Source organism: Cyanistes caeruleus, chromosome 3, assembly GCF_971803275.1.
Source record: "Cyanistes caeruleus chromosome 3, bCyaCae1.hap1.1, whole genome shotgun sequence".
NCBI lineage: Eukaryota > Metazoa > Chordata > Aves > Passeriformes > Paridae > Cyanistes > Cyanistes caeruleus.
Window position 1 is genome coordinate 6,590,929 of NC_141703.1, and position 22,312 is coordinate 6,613,240.

General features: G+C 38.3%; 1 protein-coding gene across 35 annotated transcripts in view; it reads right to left on the minus strand.

The window, feature by feature from the left end:
- The window catches only part of KDM6A (lysine demethylase 6A), a 151,768-nt gene that overhangs the window by 76,121 nt on the left and 53,335 nt on the right, over window positions 1-22,312 (minus strand). For all 35 annotated transcript variants that reach the window (XR_015284061.1, XR_015284063.1, XR_015284062.1 and 32 more), the window contains one exon: window positions 1,989-2,047. Coding sequence is in view for 27 of the 35 variants with exons in the window: in XM_086879682.1 (XP_086735808.1) it covers window positions 1,989-2,047 (59 nt within the window). In the remaining 8 variants the exon portion in view is untranslated. The remainder of the gene's footprint in view (window positions 1-1,988; window positions 2,048-22,312) is intronic.

The following is a 22,312-nucleotide window of genomic DNA, read 5'->3' on the forward strand; positions in this document are numbered from 1 at the left end:
CATGTCCTCCATGAGCATAAACAGATGGAATAAATGCAGCAGGAAGACAGATTAGCATTTCACTCTGCAAGAAGACTCTCCTGGCAATCTGTGAGAGTTCTGTGGAGGATTAAGGTCTTCAAAGAAGAATACCTATTGTAAATGACTTGCTATCATCTCCAAGTCTATTCTGTCACACCTGAACACCAACAACACTATATCCCTCTGCTCTTGTCCCCATGAAATCACAGAGAAGGGGGAAGAAAGGCACTCAAAGAGATTAAAAATCAGAACTGCAAACGAAAGTATAAGATTTTACCTACATTGTATTTTCTTCCTTTCAAAATTCTACCCAATACTTTAATGATACACAATGTCCTTAGCATCACACTATACATAACTTTGTTGTATGAATGAAACAGAAAATACAATTATTCTACTCAACCTTAATATAAGCTCTAACTGCAGCTCTTTAAGTGAGGACATCAGCTTACACTCGTGTTGTCAACAAGTGAAGAAAAATCTAAATTAATTCAAAGATCTGATTTATAAACACTAAATAGCATGATCTGCTGATGGCAAAAGTCTATGTTGAACAGGTGGCTTTTCAAAAAATTAATTACTCTAAATCTGACTGCTTTGTCTTATTTATCTTGCAGTTTATCTACCATTTTCACAGTGCAAACTGTAACAAGATACAGCTTGTAAGAAATGGTTCACAAAATACTTTTGAATGCTAAATGATGAAGACAGGACTGTGTAACAACTAGAATGTTCTGAAACTTGGCAAAATTCAACCAAGTCTCATCACAATCTCAAAGCAGTGGATTTTCAGGCTTTCCAAAAACTTTTCTATTCTTCCCTTGTTAATTGGAATGCAACGGATTTGCATGGCCTGTACAATACAACAAATGAATGGCATTCATTTCACCGCTATCAATAAAAAATGCAATAAACAGCAAGATAAAATAATCCATGTTTTGCGCTCATGATTTAACCAACTTACTTTAATTTGAAAAATAAAAGTTTATGTACATTATCCCAAGGAAAGCATAAATCTTTTGCCTTAGAGACACACAGAAACAATTTAAGGAGAGGTGGGGGAGAAATCCTGATTCACTGTTCCCAACCATTAGTCAGTGGTCACTCATTGCATCCACAACTGAATCAGGCTTAGCTTAGTAACACAATGGACCTTTCAGTAATCAATCAAGTAGTGAAGTCACACTTACTGTACTAACAGTCTCCACACTGAGTGTAAAAAAGCACTGACCTAAACACTGCACCTTTCTGACTTCTTCCCCATGAATTAACTCTATCTCCACAGGATCAAACACCAATAGAAGTCTGAGGACCTTTCAACAGAACCTCAGTGGCTGAGTCAATTCCATTCTCCACTCATCACTGATAAGTAAAGCAAAACCAAAGCCCCAACTGAAACCCAACCTTCCCCCCACCCTCAACAAAAGCCCCGCTCAGTCCTCAAAGCTCTGACAGAAACTACAACTCTTTTAACCCTGAGTTTTTACATCAGATTGAAACACTGATTCCATGTGAGCCTCCTGCTTCTCACTTCCCAGCCCCTCACATAATGCAGCTCTGTCAAAATTTCTGCCTGCCAAGCAAAATGAAAGCAAGCCCCATTTACCACCTCTCTTCCAAGGCTTTTTTATAACAGGCTTTCCAACAAACTCAGGCTCCAGATTATCAGTAACAACAATTCCCAAAAGCCTGTCGAGTCATTCTGCTCCATTGCCACCGCTGAATTGTGTTAAAGGGACAGCAAATTCTTCTCCTGAAGTGCTTTCCTTTTCATGGAACTGTTGTGGCTGCCCCAAGTATGTTACAGTAAGACAGATACTGACTCAGAACAGTGATACCTGCAAACATCATATATGTAATAAAATCAAAATTAAACTATTTTACACTCACACTGAACTAAGGGTGAAATAATCAGACACTGAAGGGACACCACACAATACTGACACTGTCAGCTTATTCCAACTTACCATTGAAAGGCATTGTAATGGAAGTAGACCAAACCAAGGCCATATAAAAAGGCAGCATTCTGTAAAGGAAAGAAACAATGTTTAAAACTCAGGTAGCAGAGAGTTTCCAATATTTTATCCATCCTTTGATATTTTATCTCCATTATAAGACAAATATATTTAAAATTTGCCTTGAACAGGAAGAGCCCAAAAGAAGCAATGAAAAGATAGGCAGACACTTAAGAAAAAAAAAAAAAAGGCAGTGGTTCTCCATGGTCACAAAAAAAGGGGCTATTTTGGCAGAAGGGCACAGTATTCAAGTACTTCTGCATCAGAGAAACTGATGTGCTCTGTTCTACTTGTACAGCAGCAGGGAAGGAAATGATGGAGTAGAAATATTTGGCAATTTAATGTAATAAAAAAATAGTTTATGACCAAGCACCATTTTGTAATCACAATAATTTATACTCACATAAAAGAAAACAAAACTACACACTCTAATTTCAGTGTCTAACATGGAACACTAATTAAACAAATCTGAAAATATGCTTAAGGAGATTTCACTTTTCTGAATACAAAGAAATACAGACCATCAACTTCAAACCTATGACAAAAATTTTTCTTCATCATTAATCCAATTTCTATTTCCTATCTCCCTATTTGCAAAAGGTAAAAACCAAACCAAAACAACAAAAAACATTCCCCTTCTGCAAACCCATTTTCTCTCCGTTTTCTTTTCATATAAACTGTGACTTCTAAAGTGAAATTACTAACCATATTTAATGAATGTTTAACTATCCAGCTCCACAAATAATCATTAAATATTTCCTAAATTAGGAAAAAATAAACAAATTTCTTTTTCTTTTGTAAAGCTATGCCACAGCACATTTGTTTTTTATTGAGCAGAACAATCCCATTATTTACAGGAGACACTGTACATGCTGCATTAGACACATTTTCAGGCTTTTCTCACAGAGAATTCTGATTCTCAGTGACCAGGTATGCATCCCAAAAGCTCTGACAATTGGACATGATCTGGAATTTTCAGTTGTTGAAGACTGCAGCTCCAGATAAATCTCTCTGCCTCTTGCATGTCGTTCTTTAACACGTCAAGTTTCTAAGGAGCTCCACAAAAGGAATACTAATTATGACTTAAACCAAATCCAAACATAAAAGTTATAATCAAGTTCTTCCTACAAAATAACTGGTAACCAGAAGATAATTCAAAGAGCAGCATTCATCAGAAAGAGGATCCAGTATGACAGTTTCTGATTATCCCTCATTTGCATCTTCTAAATGTAAATTAAAACCAGGGGAAATGTCAAAGATCCTTTCCTGAATGCAGCTGGATCTCAGCTTCAGCAATGGACAGCTTCCAGGAAAATGTTGTGGTATGACCAGACACTCCAGAAATCAGAGCACTGGAAGATATTAACAGGAGGAGAGGAGAGGGAAGTGCATAAACAATACAAGAGGACACTTTAATACTACCGTAAACTCACATTCCTGTTTAATTGAACAAAAGTACAACATGGACATGATAAAGATAAAAGATCTCCAATTCTGTACTCCATGAATGTTTTTTACACATTCTAAGTGTGCTCTGGCAGCAGGAAGATCAGGAAGAAGAGAGGCTCAAAAGCTGAGCACACGTAATGCCCTGACTGAAAAGTCATTTTAAATTAAGAAGTAAGATAGATTTTCATGTGTGCAACATGGAAGCCTACAAAATACAGCCTGCCAGGAGCCTTCACTGTCTTCAGGCCAGCTCATTTTTCAGACAGGACCTAGCAGGACTGTCCAGTGTCCCCTCTGCTATTTCAAATCTCAATAAAGTTTAGATCACTGTAGAGATTGAGAACAACAGTGATAACAAAAATCTTTCATCACCACACTGTAAAATTCAAAGAAAAACGTGCCAGACAACTGAAAACTCCTTAACTGGTAAACAATTTGACTTTCTCTTATGAAATTTACTAGAATTATAGTTTAAAAAAGTCAGAGATTCAGAAAAATCTCCCTGATATTTTGATACTAAGGGTTAACAATAGCCAACTTTCAAGGCACAACAGAACCAAGATGCAACTGATTTGTTAAAATGTAATTTATGTATGAACTTCACATAAAGCTTTAAGATGGTCCTCACAGCACTACAAATAAACCATCACTGTCCTGTCCTTTGTTCTGTGTCTGGTTTTCCCATTTTTCTCTCATCCTCCTTTGGCCTTAAGTCTTTTGAGAATGACCACCAAAAATATCTTAAGCTGCCGCTCTCTTCTCAATAAAAAAACAGGGCAAGATTTAATATTTGTACCTGTAATACTTCAAATGTAAAGGTGCAAATTCTGAAATGTCAGTATGGATCATGAATTTATTTGTTCTGAAATAACACAGCTCTAACCATATGTATCACCATGTATCAACTGTTTGTTGACAATATCTAATAAGCTAAGATTAAGGAGTATGTTTTACAGTGCATTTGAACATGGACAGGATTCATAAGGGCTGGAAGACATCACCATGACCCAATGTATGGCTGTGCTTTGCCACACAGAATTTAAGGCAAGATACACATGAAGTTCATTACTTTTGCAGAATACCATCAAGTTCAGCATGCTGGCAAGTTCCTACTGGCAAAAGCCACCACAACTTAATGCAGATCGCACCAAGTGGGATCATTACCCAAATCTTCATCTACAAAATGTCCTTTTAAAATCATAAAATTCTGTTAACCAGGAACACTCCCTATCTTAAGAAATCAGTTTTCAGTTTCCTCTATTAGTTTTGAAAAGTTTCTCCTGAAGAATACCATTCCATGTGGTCCAGTAAAAATTACTCCTGTGATTTAGTCTCTGCTATAAATAGCTGTTGAGGTCAAATTTAAGGCCTCTTTTTCTCTCCAAACATTTTTAAGTGAGAAGCAGAAAACAAAATTATTTTATGATAGTCTTTTCTTTGAACTTTCTAACAGCCCTCAAAATTTGTGAAGATCTCATGCTAGCAAAACACATTCTTTGGCTACTAACTTCTAATTTAATTTTTATGTTATCAGATATCTCTTTTCACTAGAATCTTGAGTGAAAAAAAAATATACAAACCCAGACAGACTGTGCCTCAAATCTGAAACTGAATGCTTGGTTTTTTTCATTCTACAGCCATGCTACAAACACAGATAAATCAGAAATGCTATTTCCAAGCTGACATGATTTACATTTTCTATGGACTATCAAAAAATGTTAAAATGTTTCATACCAACCACTAGATGGCTCAAATACCTCTTTCCGTTTTCCACTCTTATGCAATTGAAGGAAATTGTCAAGTTGATATTGTGCATACATGCACTCTTTAATGCTGAGCAACATTCCAAATTTATTTGCCAAAAGACTGTGGTATATACATTATGTCAACAGGTAACTCAGAAAGCAAGAATGTATTTGTATGCATCTCTTTATGTATCTGGTGTGAATAAGCACATTTGAAGACTTTTTGGTCTTGTTTGTTTTAAGCGATCAAGGAAAAAAAATAAATCACCAATGAGAAAGACTCCACCCATCTCACAGGCCTTCTATCGAAACTCAAATAACTGGTTTATAGGTTCTTTGAAGCAGAAGATGGAAACAGATCCCCAGCATTCCATGTGTTCTGTTCTGGAGGCATTTCACTTCAAGTCCACACAAAGCCTTTTTCTCCACCTTTCAAGGGTGCATCCAGCAGGTCCCACAGAAATACGTCAGCCCAGCCCACCAGGGACACTTATCTATAAACACAGGGGCACAAAAATGCACCTGGTCCTGGCCAACAATGGCTATCTCCACATTCAGATCACAAACAGCCATCTTGGACTCGCTCTACCAATGTGTGGCTGCCACATCTGGATCCAGATGTTTTTCACCAGTAACGCACTGATCTGCCACACAGTTGAGACCCCAAATTGGTGTTTAATAAACACAGGAATTAACTTAGAATGAAAATCTGCTCAATGGGCACATCTAGATACTCAGAGAGAGTAGAGTAAGACATTAAAAACTCAAAGGTTTTTTTGCCCAGTCTCAGGGCAGCATCCAGCCAGGTCCTTGCAATTTAAAAGTGAATAGTTTTTGCCTAAGTTCCCAGCACTGCTGATTCATAAACATACCCTAGCACTGCCTCTCTCATTTGTGCTGACACAATCATCTTTAGAGTACTACAGCCAGCTGGATGCCAGAAGTGATCTGAATTATTAGTATCTAGGTAAAAGGGATTTTTTAACTGGATCAGTTTCCCAGGCAAATTCATTTGTGGAACCCCATTAACAGCATTAGCACAAATAAAAGACTGGTACACAAGTAAAAGCTCTTTAAGCCTATACTGCTCCCACCAAAATGTCTATCAAACCTACAATGACCTGACACATCACTGAAACCTCCAAAATCACATGTAAATATTTCACTTCAGAGAAAGCAACATCTATGGGTCAGTACAAGATGGATAAAAACATGAGATAACATTACAGCCTCCTGCCAGCCTTCTTCATGCAGGTTCTTAGCTGGGGACACACACAGGCAGTGCACCAGTTCATCTATCCATATATATAATTATCTCCAAGGTGGGTTCCAGACTCTTTCCCATGGTGCCCAGTGATGGGACAAGGAGCACTGGGCATGAACTAAAGAAGTTTCACCTCAACATGAGGAAGAACTTCCCATGGAGGGTGAAAGAGGTCTGGAACAGCTGCCCAGGGAGGACACAGAGTTCCCTCTCTGGAGACATTCCAGACCCATCTGGACACACCCCAGTGTCTCTGCTCTGGGTGTCCCTGCCTTGGCAAGGGGTTGGACTGGATGATCTCCAGAGGTCACTCCACCCCTGACTATTCTGTGATTCTTTGTAACTCCATGGAGAAGGGATAGATAAAGGTAAAATAAATCTTTCATTTAATTAGAAAGTTGATATTTAGGCAGAAATCAGAGTGTATCCCACCATAATATATAATAACTGAAACAGATGAAAAAAAAAAAAAAATCCCATGTAGTTGGTTAATGGAAGCCTGAAAAAAAACTATGGAAAAAAGATGACATTTAACACTCCTATGAAATATCAGTGACTGCTTTTCACTTGCTCACTACTGACAGGAATCAAAAGGTCTTTGATGACATATTTAGATTGCATCCAGCAGGGTCTGACTGCCCCTTCCTGAGCTGCCCCAGAGCCAGCAGAACCCTGAGCCCACATCACACCAGGCTGCACAAGACACACATGGGCAGGCAGCCACTGCTCCTCAGAAAACCTCATCAGGAAAACCAGGTTTTACAGTTTATGTTGTATCCTGTGGTCACAGGGTCCATCAGCCACCTGTTCAAAGCAAAAGAACGGTTTTTGTGCTTAAACATGTGAATATGTCTATTTCTTTACTGAAATAAAAAAAAGGAAAGGAAGAAAGACAAAGTTTTGATACTATGGTGCCTAATTCTTCCTCTGGACACTACTCAATACATAGTAACAGCTCCCTATAGAGTCTGTACCAAATCAAATATTCCACTTAGGCCCCTGTTCATAACCAGCTCCAGGCCTTTGGGAGCTGACAGGCTCTAGCACAGCGATTATTTGTGCTGAGAAGAAAGAGGGGAGGGTTCAAATAAAATTTGTTGAAATTTGTATAAACATGAAAAAGAGAGCTACTTATCTACATGTGCTGTAAGTCCCAATCACCTGCAAAAATACTAAGGAGCCAGTGTGTATTGCAAATTAGGATCATTAGTTTTGTCTTCTTCAAGGTCTTCAAGAAGTTTTATGGTACCTGAAAAATCATCACATTTATACAGGATTTTTAAATACAGCTATCTCTAACGTGCCTGCACAACTCTGCTTCTTTAGCAATAATCATAATATTCCAAAATTTGATACTGGCTGTGTGTCTGCCTCCCAGCCATATGAAAGCAATTAAAATATAAAAGTCATTATTCCTGTGACAAATATATTCTGTCATATCTAGTATCTTGATAAATAGCTACAAAGTAATTCCTCATTTTCTTGAGGAAGATCTTTTCAGAGAGTAAATATTGCCAAAATACACCTACTACTTCCAGAAGAAATTTTTCTTAATTCCTAAAAACTACCTTTTTTATGTGATGGAAAAATTCTTACTAGAAATTAAGCAGAAATAAAAACAAACAGAAATCAAACAAAAATTCCACACCATCTACAAATTGTGAGGTTTTTTTCCCTTTGTAATTAGTAATCTGAAATTACTATGTGGTCCTGGCCATCCTACCCATCTCCTCTTTAGGAAAGACAGTACATTTATCCTTTGAAATTTCCTAGCAGTGCTGCATTTCCACATCCCCCTCTGAATGAAAACTACTCTTTCAATTTCTTGGGAATGTGGCTGTCCCACCAAAACACTTCTGTCCCCACATTTTTATCTCATGGCCTAAAACACATATGGCAAGACCTGTGTGAACAAGCTGAAGAGGTAGCTTTGTTGTCTTCCAAGTGGCTTTTCTAGCACTATCTTTAAACAAAAGCTTCTTGACACACAGGGAAGGACAGGTACGTCAAGACAAGACGACTGGAAAATTACTGAAACCCACATACACTAATTAATTCAACAGACATTCATTATTTCAAGCCCTACTGAATAATACACTGGGTTACAACTACTTTGTAGGGAGTACTGTCCTATGAAAATAACAAGCTGATAAAAAAATACTAAGTAACTCAAATCCTCTTCACTGATGATGGAATCTATGCAGTTTTGCAAACCACTCTATTTCTTTATCCATAAATAAACCTAGGTCCATTGGCAAAATGGACTTCTGATCAACTAGTGTACCTCCAAGTTTGTCACACAAATAAACAGCCAAGCAAGTGTCTAAATTGTGATCACTGCTATGGGAATCTAACTTATGTGCCTTAAAATATTTCACTTGATATAAACCTCTTCATTTTTCACGTGGTAAAAATATTCTCAATAATTTAAGTATTTTAACAGGAAACGGAATTTTTCTGGCATGAATCAACTGAGCAAAGGTGTTGTGCAACACACAAAGGATTAAATTCACCTTGACAGACATTTTATACAGATGATTCATCTAACCAGATTTAATACTCTCCCTACAGATTCCCTGAATGCTGTTAACAATCACAAAGCTTCTAATTTATTTTGTATGATACATGACTTTACTAAAAAACACCCCCCTAACTCCAAACAGCCATACTTGACACTGGATGCTTTATAACTCTGCCGATTTATCCAGCGTTTGCACAAAAAGAGATAATCTCTCTGGAGATCCCTAGTCCAACCCTCTTCTCAAACAAGGGACAAGGATGCTGTCCAACTGGGTTTTGACTGCCTCCAAGGACAAACCCTCTAGGCAACCTTCTCCACTGTTCAATCACCTTCACAATTAAAGAAATAAATACATTTCCATGTGTTTAATAGGAATTTTTTGTTTTCTAGTTGTGCCTGCTGCTTTTCCTTCTTTGACTAGGCACCACCAAGGAGATTCCGACTCTGTTTATTTGTAAAACTGGGTAAGACACTCCTGAGCCTTCTCCAGGCTGAACAAGCACAGATCTCTCAGCCTCCAGTCCCTGCATGAGAGATGTTCTGTGCCTTTTACACAGCCTCATGGACTTGTTCCACTATCTCCCCACTCTATTCTACCTGGAAGCCCAGAACTCCACATGCAGCTCACCAAGGCTCAGCTGAGAGGAGAGATCATCCCTCAGCTTGGTGGCCATGCTCCTCCTTATGCAGCCGAGGATGCCACTGGCTGCCTTTGCTGGCTCATGGCCACCTCACGTACCAGGACCTTTCCTGCAAAGCCGCTCTCCAGCCTCCAGCCCGTGCTGGGGCACTGGGTTGTTCCTCCAGAGACAAAGGATTGGCCTCTGTCAAACAGCAGGAGGCTCCTGGGGGCTGTTCAGCTCCCTCTGAAGAGCAGCACAGCTGTGTTATCCCCTCCCAATTTGGGACTGAAACCCTGCTGAAGGTGCACTCTACCCTGTAATGCAGAGCATTAACCCAAGGTGCTGAAGAGCACTGGTCCCACGCTCAGCCCATGGGGTAAACCACTAATGGCTGGCCTCCAGCTGGACTTTGTGATATGTCCTGCCTCTGGGTGGAATAGAGTTCATTTTCTTCTTAGCAGCTGGTGCAGTGCTGTGCTTTGGATTTAGGATGGGAATGATGTAAGCACACAGACATTTCAGTTGTTACAAGTGGTGCTTGCCCTAAGTCAATACTTTTCTGTGTCTCAGGGAGGCAGAAGGCTCAGGACAGCTGATCCAGATTGGGCACAGGGATATCTCATCCCATATAAATGTCCACTATATAAAAACAAAGCAGGCCAAGAGGGGCTGATGACTGCTCAGTGCATGGCTTTTTCCTTTCTCTCTCCCTCCTTTTAGTTAAAATCATTATTATTGTTAATATTACCATTAGTATTACTGTGTTATAATTTGTTTCACTTCAAATAAACTGGTTTTATCTCAGCCCACATAGTTTTACCCTTATTTTTTTCCCCAATTCTTCCCTCCCCACCAGGGGGAAAGGAGGCAGTGGGCAAGTGGCTATGTGGTACTAAAGCTGCCATTGGGATTTGACCATGACAGAAGCTGGTCACAATCCTCTGAGCCCAGGTGAACCAGTTATCAATCTACCACACTGACCACTTATCTAGCCTGTGTTTCATGAGTGTATTATACAAGGCAGTGTGGAAAGCCCTACTAAAATAAACACAAAGAGTATCTGTGGCTCTCATTCCCTCCACCAAGTTACTCACTGTGTTGCAGACAGCCATCAGGTTCATCCAGCATTACTTCTCCTTCATGAATTCATGGTGATTACCTCTAGTGACTTGCCTGCCCTGAATGTGCTGGAAACAGCTTCCAGGATAATTTACTCTATCACCTTTGCAAGGATGGAGGTGAAGTTGACTGGTCTATAGCTCACAGGATCTTCCTTCTTGTCATTCTTAAGGGCAGGAACGAAATTTGCTTTATTCCAGGCCTCAGGAACCTTCCCCATATCAACAGGATAATTGAGAGTGGTCTCACAGTGACAGAGATGAGTTCCCTCACCACTCACTGATGTATCCCAGTACATCCCATGGACTTGTAGATACTTGTTTGGTTAAATGTTCCCAAACTTGATCCTCTTTTGAGAGCAAATCTTCCTGGGTCCAGACCTGCTAACTGGTCTCAAGGGCCTTGAAGGTGAGTAAAGTAAAGCCCAAAGTGCTAATATGAAGTACCTCAGTGTTTGCCATATCCATTGTCATTTGCCTTATTTAGCAGGAGACCTGCATATTCTTTCATCTTCCTTTTGCTGCTGAAAACGTGCAAAGCTCTCTTGCTGCTCATCACATCCCTCACCAAATTGAACGCCATGTGGGCTTTGGTTTTCCTTATGTGATGCTTGGATCATCTCTCTGTATTTCTCCAATCATCTATCCTTGCTTCTGCCTTCTGCATGCTTCTTTTTTATGCCTGAGTTCTGTCAGAAGTATCTTGCTCATCCATGCAGGATTCCTTTCCCTTTTACCCATCCCTCAAGTCAGGATGAACTGTTCTTGAGCTTGGACAAAGTTATTACCAAAAACAAATGTGGACCAAAGAAATTATCCCATCATGCTGTCCTGTAGGCACTTCCTTATTATGCCAATACCTTTGAAGTGGGGCCCAGACATTGATCAGCACTGAACAGCTAATTAAACACTGACCAGGTCTTCTCAGCTTCTGCTTTTCTTTGTTGAGTACTGCTCTTACTTCATATTTACTAAAGGGTTTTAACTTTCCTCTTTCCCATCTTGTGACCTCACAAAATCTATTAGATCTCACAAATGTTTTCAAAGTACAGAAACTAATGCTGGCTCATGTACACACAAAGTTTTCTGAAACTCTGTTGGACTATGACATCTGGACAGTTTATTGGAATGTTTTACTCTCTTTCACATGGCAAGTGATCATCTCCATTTACATCCATCATCTTCAAAACATTTTCTCAAGTAGAACTACTAGCATGGAATTTTCTGTCCTTGATTCACCGTTTTTCCAACCCATTCCAGCAAAGATAGGAATCCCACTGAGTTGACAAGTAGCCCCATTATTTCCCTGTCAGTTTCTCACTGCTGGAGAATCACTAGTGTTGGAAAAAAGCCTTACTATCATTAATTACACAGCTGCTCTACCTCAGGCACTTCACAGAAAATGGGAGTGGAGAAGCTGAATATGCCAAGGCATGAATGACTATAAAGAGATTCAAATACACACAAACAAACCAGTAAAAACCAAAGGAAAATAATTACAAAAATTAAATGACAAAACTCTCCAGGGTTTATCCCCTCGAATCTTAAGCCACATTATGCCAGGCAGTAACAAAAAGTCCAGCTGAATCTGGACCTCTGCTTAATGGAAAAATTCAAAGGTTAATTTTTAACCAAGTCCCCTAAGAATGCTGTTGCTGCTTTTATGTTGTTCTTTCCAGCTGAGTAACTCTTGAACCTGTTAGCTGCCTTCAAATGAGTTTTAGAGAAAGCAAGACTTCTCAGAGATGAAAAACTGTGGAGGAATGTCACTGAAAACGCCTGTTAGGTAGGAAACAGAACCCCCAAGCCAAGGCCTACTTTCAGAAAGCACATAGAGCTTAATTACTCTCTCCTCTTTGGGAAAAGACTTAGCCCAGTAGCACAGCTTTAAATCAAGCATGTGCTTTTCCTGCTCAGAGATGCTGTGGGAAACAAGATGTCATTCAGGATGCTTCACTAGGAAAACCAGAGGAATTTCAGTCTGTGTATGCCTAAGTGGGAGAAGGAAGGACGGAAGGTGTGAAAGGACAACAGACACCAGCTCGTCATTGCCCAGGCTTCATTAGCTCCAGCATAAAAACAGTTTGTTCTGTAAACTGCAAACTGAACAAAATCCCACATTTGGAACAAAATTCCAAGTATCATCTTTAGAAAAAAACCTCACTAGTTGTTTTGATCTTGACTTTATATTTACATTAATCAGTAACATCTAAAAAATGAAAGTGTTATCTGATAGCATATTTTGGAGTATATATTTTATGTATTCTTACAAATGTATCAAAAATTAAAATAAAAATGTGTCAATTTTTAAAGGTTTAAGAACTGAAATGCAAGATCATTGATTAATGATTGCTAGTTAGGGATCAATCAATTATTACTGAAAATGATTGTCCAATTAAGACTGTAGTTGGTTAAGTAGCGATGGCTAATTGGTGTTCTAATTGGTGATTTGCTGTTTTATTTGTTAGAATGTACAAATACTTAAAATGGGATACAAGAGCCAAGGCAGCAGGCCCACATGACAGGCAGCTGGGGAAGCAGACTGGATGGCCAGCAGCCAAGAGCAGAGCAAAGCAGCTGGGCAGCCCACCAACCATTCCCACAGAGCATTTCAATTCCATCAAATCATCATTTCTTAACAGAAAACTGTACCTCAGTAAATTTTCAGCCCACTCTGTGAATATATAGACTAGTGAGTTTAGAACCGTCAGTTTCTAAAAGCAAAACAAACCAAGAAAAAATACAAACAAGGCAAATGACAGAACACTTCTTTTGCCCTCCCTATCTCTGCTTATTCTGCACTGCAGCTCTTTCCTCCTCTGATCCAGAGCTCAGGTTTCCCCATCCTCCCTCACTAATCCCTCTTCTTCTTCTTACCATTGCATCACTGTTGCTGTACCTGACTTTACTTAATTACTTCTGTCAACAGTTTAATTTCAGAAAAATTAACTCTGACAAACTGCAAATGGAAACATCACTACCATCCTGGATTTGAAACTGAAACATTTTTTAAATCCACTAATGTTTCTACATTTCTGAAGTTTCTACATTATTTTCACCATACTAGGTAAGAAACCTCTCAAAGCTGGTAGCTTTAAGATCTCTTCCTCTGTGGCAGTTTATTCCTAAACTCAGCTGACAGCCTGAAGGAGGAGAGACAAGAGGACAAGAAGAGGGCAAATTAACCAATGCCATCAAATGGGGATTTCCTCCTTCTCTGTTAATTCAATGTTCTTTTGCAAATCTCAGAGAGCTCTTATTTAAAGACACCTTGCTGAGTTCCACAAATTAATTTTACTTTATAATTGCTGCTCCTTGGTGTGACTGGACACCCCTTACAAGAGTCAGCAGAATTCCTTTTTAACCTGTCTATGTGGTAGGTGTAGATTCACCCTCCCTCCCGTCTGTCTCCTCTGCAAACAGCTCTTGGATATGCTTTGATCATTTATCTGAAATTTCACTCTTCTGTTCTGCTTTAGAGAGGAGGATGACTGGTTTCTAGAAAAATGTCACACTGAACTATACTTATCCTTTATATAAGACCAACCTTTCCAGTACAGGCTTCTATATTGTTCTTTATTGAATTAAATACTGTTTGGGCTTTTAACTTTCTACTTTCTCTAATACTAAGGCCAGTTCCCTCAAGACCATAAGCTATGAGATGGTAGATATAAATACTTTCAAATACTACTGCTTAAAAATATCAACATGCCATATGAAACTGAACTTGGTATCGTAATTCTCCAAAATCTTTTTCTGTACTTTAAATCTGTATCATTCAACATACAAAATTTATCTTCCATTTTAAAATACAAATATTCACTTTCACTTTTAATCATTAAAATCATTATACCAGCCCCACGTCGACAACTTTCCCACGACTCTAATATACACCAATTTACATTTATTTTACATCAAAAATGTGCAGTTTTTCTTTTCCATCTTTTCTGAACATGTGATTACAGTGTAAGCTGAATCTACCTTCTTATTTAGAGTAACATTTAAAAAAATTACAGCTTTCTTACACTGTCTTCTAAAGTTCAGTTGTCTATTATCAAGCAATTTCAGGACCATTTCTCAACTGTAGATATCAAAGATGAAGTAAGTCACAGCCACAGAAAGACAGTTCCAGGCCATGAAGTCAATGATGTGAGCAGCTTCATAAACCTGGGATCATCACCTGGTGGTCACTCAGCAGATCTCAAAATGGGAGGGCATAATCATCCTACCTGGAAATTATCAATCTCTTTACAGCACTTTGCTTAACAAAAGAAGAAATCTGTCTCTCAAATCTACCAGAGAACAAGAACTAACACAGGAACATTTTTGGGAATTAAGGGTACATAATTACTGCTCTGCTGTAATTCCCAACACAAAATACAAAAAATTACTCCTTGGGAGATAAACCACGGTCATAGAACGCCTGCTCTGATAGACAGGGAACACGGCAGGCAGGAACCCTAAAAAGGCCTCTTCATCATTAACATCAGGGTAAAGAAGAAAATACAAATTTGTTTTCTGGAAGGTCCAATTTGTGCTTGATGTCATGCAGAAGCATTTAGGATAAGTTTTGTGATACTTATCTCTTTTTAACATGTTTTCAGTATTACATTTGATCCAGTTCTTGAACTCAAACACATCTACTTTAGGATAAGCTTTAGGTAGACCAGGACATATTTAATTGAGGTGGTAATTAATTACTAATCTAATTCTACCACATTCTACTTCTCAGTTTCTCTTAATAAAAAGCACTTTTAAACATTTTTAGTGTCTTCACTATGTATCTGGCCTCCAACACTTTTCAGGTCTAAAACTCAGATTCTTATTGGTAAACAAAGAGAAATCTCAGGCTAACAATCTGTTTAAGTCCTGTCTTATTTACCTGCACTTAAGTGAAGTGGGAGTTTCTGTATCAAGGATTTTGCCTTAACCTGCCTTTATAAGATCTGTGACTTTCTTAGACACAGCCACCCCACTCTTCATTCTCTATTTCTAGAAGCCAAATCTACAAAGTGCCTCAGGAGGAAATCAACGCTTCTGGATTTACCCGGGTTTGATAGCCCAGAACAATGGATTTTTCATCTCACACTTGACTGACACAACACAGACAGGAAATTTTTTTCCACTTAGGACAGAGCAATTCTATGTCGACACAGCAGATTATTTGGGACGTTCTTCCCAATGATTACAAAACTGTTGACCACCTTCTTTTCACAGCCAGAACAATGAGTCACCACGGAATAAATTAGTGAAGACGCTGCTCCAATACCTCAGTGATTCCCTGGGATCCAGACATGTAATAAAGTCCAAGCCCTGGCAGTTGCTCCTGAGCTTCAATCACTAAAACATCTCAAAACAAACACGTCTCCCTGTCTATGTACAGGCTGTAAGATTAAGAATACACATCCAGAATTCCAGGGGAAGATAAAAAATTAAGGTTTCAGGAGGTTAGTTAACAGGGAACTCAGGAAGATGCCACAGGAATTAGGAGCAACATGTCTAGCAAAACAGAAATAGGAAAACCACTGTACAGAAGCATGTAATTCCAAAAATACCAGTTGTGCTCCTTTAGAGCCATTTTTACTTTGTACTGTTTTTCCAATCAGCATTTAGTATTTATTCTCAGTTTAAGAAAAGTTGCCTTCCTGTGACAGCACCCATCTGGGTTTTTCTTGACCTCACATGCAACATTCATCATCTGTTTGCTTCAGTTGGCTCTTTATGAAAGCCCAGGTCAGGAAAAATCCCCAGCAAGCAGAACCTATAGGTTCTCTCTCTATAAAAGACAACATTACAGCCATGGTGATCCAGGAGAGACTCTAAAGTTCTGTCTGACAACAATGCACAGGGAAGAAAGTTTAGTAGAGAAAAAGGCTTCCACTCCTCTGAATCTCACTCATCCTGAGTGAAATGAAATGCCTTCAAGACAAGCTTTTCCTACATGAGTCACACAGACAGAGGGCTCTGTTTGCCCAGATTTTGAGATCAAAACCAGAACAGAGACAGGATTATAATGCTCCATTATGAACTAGATGGATGATTTCATTTATATTTCTGTATTTTTATGGATTTCAGGGGAGAAAAGAGATCATGTACTGAAATTCCTGATTCTTGTATAGCTTCACAGAGTAATTCTGCTCCAGACAACATCCAATGATTGCATTCAATCAGAAAATCATCCTTCCTGTGCAGAAGGCACAGACTATGCCACTAAATGGAAACACAACTGCCAGAGCTGATCCTGGAGAGATGGGACAGGCTATCATACAATTCAGAAGTAACACTGAACTTTTAAAATTGCTGTTGCAGTTGCATGTAACTTCATTCCCTTTTCTATCATTATTTTAAGCCTCCCCCTGGCAAGAATACCATTCCAACCTCCAGTGATTTGTGGTTCAAAGGTTTCTAAAGACAAACAAAATGTCTTTGTCTTTAATTGCTTTTAATGGATTTTTCTTCCCTGAATTTGTTCAGCTGCGTTTTGAAACAATTAAAACTGTGAGTCTGCAGCATTCTGTAAAAGTACTGCAACTTTCCATACAACCAGAGATACAAAACCTTCTGGAAGATGCAGCAGGCATGAATTTCCTGCAGCAGCTGACAAAGAACAGAAAACACAGAAAATACCAGTAGGCCTTGTGTAAAGACATTTCCCCTTCTCTGTCACCCCTATGGGTTTCCATCCCTTAGCTTTAACATAAGTATTTCAGAATTATAATAAACTTATCATCTTCTTCCTGTCTAAACTGCAGATATGACTGAAACCCATATCCATTTCCACAGTGTTTACCAGGACTGGAATCAGATTTTCCAGCTTGTTTTCAGAAAAAGTTCATGAAGTTCTGATTATATCACTGAGATACTGGGAATCAGATCTGTGTCTGATCCTAATAATCAAGAGTCCAAAAGGTACATAAATGAAATGGAACCCAATATTCTTCAGGAGGAGAGAAAACAAGACCTGAAGTATTTTTGGAAAACATGTTAAACAGCATCAGTATAGTTATGATGTCTGCTAATACAGCTTTATTGCTGATTTTTCTGATGACCCTAAGAATTCTGAAAAATCTAAATCAATGTCTCAGTAAGAGAAATACTAAGCAGAACTTAATGCAAAAATGAAGACTGAATGAGGAAAAAAGGAAAAATAGTTACATTTATTTCAGAGCACAATCATGCTCAAACACAAATCTAAAACCATTTTGAATTGGCTGCCTTTTATTCAAAGCATGAACTTATTTGCCTCACACAGGCTACTCACAGACTCTTTAAGGAGACCCTAAGCTCTTTGTCCCCCAATCTTCCCACCTGCTGCCTTCTCCATCTATTTGCACTAGATCCACTCACACTTCCACCACTCTTCTCCCACCCACACCCACCACATGGAAGAGGCTGAATCTGCATCCCTCAGAAAAGGAGGAAAGGATGCAAGCTCAATACTTTAATTAGGTATATGCTTGAAAGAGTATTTTAAAAAAAGCCCAGAACTGAGATGCCAGTTCCGGAGAGAGCAAATTCAAAAACACAGGGTTTGCAAAATAAAGCAATTATTTGTTTCTAAAACTCAGCAAACATTTCCTCTTTTTAAAGAATGTAGCTTAAAATGTAAAAGAACCATTTCTGAAGACAAGCCATTCATTAATGAGACACTGTATCATGCTATAGATCAAACAGGAATTTACAAACTAGAAATATGAAAACCAGGGTGATGGGCTTTATTTTAACCTTTTCCTTGCAAGGAAATCATACAGAGTACCAAGTTACTGTGCCATTACTGTGGCTTCTGCAAACAGCAGCCTTTGTAAAAGCACCACAAGCATTTCCAAAATAATTGTTTATATTTAGAAAAAGAGACATTTGGTCATTCGATGTTATCAACATTCAAGTATTATTCCTCTCTGCTGGAGATGCATTCCCTGCTCGAGTCAGAATGTTCTACACAACTAAAAACGCCTCTCTCTGAGCATTCTGAATTGATGAGTTTCTCCACTGCCACACTTCAGCACATCTAATATTTCAGCATCCTGAATCCTCATCCCAGGGACTGAAGAAGAGAAGCATGTTATTAATCTAAATACTAGCACATGAATGATGACAGTTTTTATTCTGCACAAAGGAAACTTCTGCAGCAGGAGAATTCAACGTGAATGAAAAGCTTTTCTGAAGAGACTTTTCCATCAATCCTGACGATACTTGTGTTATTTCCACCCAGAGTGTTTGGGCTTCTAGACAGGGATCACATATACAGAGACAAGAGGAGAATTCCTGCTGAAATTCCAGGGTGAAGTCCCAATTAAAAAATGTAATGAACATTGTTTGGAAACAAATGCCATTTTCAGGGTGAGGGGAGAGTGCTCCCTCTGAGATTCTGTCTCGCCTCCTCCTCCTTCCGATCCCAACAAATTTCTCCCCAAAGCACATTATTTCTTTAACATTTCAGTACATCAGATTTTTCTTCTGAGTTCTTATAAGTCCATTGATTAAAATGTATGAGTAGCTTAATGCACACTAAAAAATAAAATCAGAACTGCAGACATTGAAATCATATATTTTTTCTAATTCAGGGCAAATGCAAAATATTTCTAATTAGAGTAACATGAATGCTCCCTAAAAATATCTAAAGCTGGTTGGGAGCCAAACAGGTACATGGGGCTTACGTACAGAAGGAGATTCCTTTGTTTTGTGTGATGGCAGTTAATAGAGACACTTAAAAAAAGCTGATTTAACAAATTTATCATGAGGTAAAACACAATATGTCAAAATTTATTAATTAAATTTGCCAGTCATATTCTTTGTAAGATTTTATACTGCATCTTTATACCTTTCAAGGAGAAAGAATACACCCTCCTGTCATAATTTCATTCCATAATTCATCTACTAAGAGTTAATTATTAGATCCTTGTATAATTTTCCTGTACACACAATTGGACATGCCGCATTATTTGTCTGAATTAACAACTATCATGTTTTGATGGGACTAGCTAAGAATTCTCTGCCAGAGGGACCAAATTTCAGACACACACATACGCACACCTCTGCCCCAATACACAAAACCCCAACCTTAAGATTTATTGCTCCTTAAGAAGTACCTTGATAAACGTATGTTCTTTTCTAAACTAGATCAGTTGTGCTTTCCTCTTATTAAACAGCATGAAATAACACATTTCCTTCTTAATCTTTCTTGCTGGCATTAGTTTCACATATTTTATTTAAAAAAAAAAAGATACTTCTTTCAACTTGTCTGCTTTACTGACTTTCAAAAAATTACATTTATTTTTAGCATGCAATGCTCAAACATCTTTTTCTTAAACCCAAATACATTTATTAATTTGCTGTATTTTTGTGCATTTTATAGAGAACTAAGTCTTATTGGCAACACAATCTCATTACCTCTCCAGCATTCCAGTATCTCCCTTTATTTATTAATAAATTTCTCTGAAGTATTTTGAAGGCATATGCCTAATTCTTTTACCATTAAGAGACAGAATTCTAGTCTTGATAAACACTGTTTGCATTTAAAAATCCCAATTTTTTTCATGTCATGGATTAATCACACTAACTGATCACAGCCATGGATTTGCTGACATAACCCCACTTACGGTGTTACCAAATCTAGCAAGCATTTCAATAGAGAAAAGAGATTATAAGGTACACAATTCACAAATTTAGCCCTCCATTTAGCAGTCTTCATACTCCAAATTTCTCCTGGGTCTTTTTAACAACTTTTCTCTTTTCCAGTATCTTCTTAAATGAAATTTCCATAAACCATGACATACTAAAGGGACAAGCTCATGATCTAAACATATTAACAATCTTTAAAAATCTGTCATTATGAAGATGGTGTATCTGCTGCATTTTATTTTTCCCACTCTTTTTGTTTTGCCAGTAGATCTCAGAATCAAAATGAAATTTTCACCAGAACTGCTCTCATCCACTGCACTCCCAAAACCTAATTATTATGGAAAATATGCTCTCTTCTATTTTTTATCAGCATTTCAGTAAAAGACTTTGTGCACTTGCTAGATCCTTTATTACTGTAAACCCCTTTATTTTGTGACAGTAAATTGTTAAGCTATCTGCAGTAACAGCTACATACGTTAAAAAAAAATATCTTTGTTGTTTAATTACTGAGAGTGGAGTCTCGGTCATCTTAGCTCACTTTCCCCTTGCCAGGGGCTCTCCAGCAAGGTCAGGGAACAAAGCTCAGTTTTACCAGTTGAAGCACTGCTACTGTCTTTTGCTGCACTCTGAACATGTCTAATTTTTATTATCTGTTTATCTAGCTCCCTAAGTGACCCTCAGTGCTTCACACTCTACTTTCTTATTCCTTCCTCAAAACAGAGGCCATCCAGGCCCTTTGATGGAGAATGATACTGGGCTCCTCACCTGAACAGTTCCTTGGATTATTCTTTTACTTTGTAATCTGTCCCAGCATGCCTGGTGAATTTATGACACAGAGGTTGCTGTTAGGGAGAAAGCTGGCAAAAGTCTCAGTTCAGATCTCCCACAATCCATGCTGGTATTATTCTATATATACACCTTCCTCACTTCTCCCCATATGCTCTCAGCCCTAAAGTTTGTGTTTTCTTTTCTCATTTCCTTTTCATTCTAATTCTCAGCAAGGCCAGAATTTTCCTTCCCCCACATCCTGCCATTCTTCCTTCTAGACACATTTTCCTCTTCCTCATATTATTTATTCAATCTCACTTGACCTTACAGATTTTTCTTTCCTCAACCTTCCCCCTCCCCTTTTCTGCTTTTCTTTTTATGGACACGATCACTTCCTATCCTGTATTATCATACAGTATCAGACTCAGACTAGTTCCAGACTGCTTTCCACAACAGTCTCCTGGTAAATGCTTATCCCCATTAAATCCCATAAAAATGCTTTCTATCTTCATTATGATGACCCACTCTCAACAGTATCTAAAAATTAGGACAAAATTATCTCTGTTTTTCATTTGCTGTTCCATTACACAATATCATCATGCTTGTCTCCCCCTTACAGTCTACAGTAGAAGTCTTAGAAGTATTGTTTTTCACTTGTATTTTATACCTTCTCAAAACTAAACAGAATGTCTTCATCAAAATCCTTCAAGTGAAAGAACTGAAATCCAAAAACTTGTTTCAATCACAAGTGAGGGGTGGCACAGAATCCCATGTGCTTCACTGACAACCATTTTAGTGTCAGGCAGAATTAAAGGGCATATAGAAGGTATTATTAATATCTTCATGCTTCAGAGACATTGTATATTTATTTAATTCCTGATTATTCTATTCCTACCCTATCACTGTGATTTGCAAATACCCTGAATTTCAGGATTTTAATGTACCCATCTGTAGGTCATGGCTGTATCACCCAGTTCCTTTTGCAATGTCTTCATCTCAACAAACTTCACCTTCAGTGAGAATTTTTGAAATTTGCTTTCCTGATCAGCTTTTCTTAACATTTCTCCAATTAAGCATCCTCTGATCAAAAGGATTGCTTCTTTTTGTTTTTCTGTAGGCACTCTGTGTTGCTATGGGGGAATAATTTATATTAAAGATTTTTTGTCT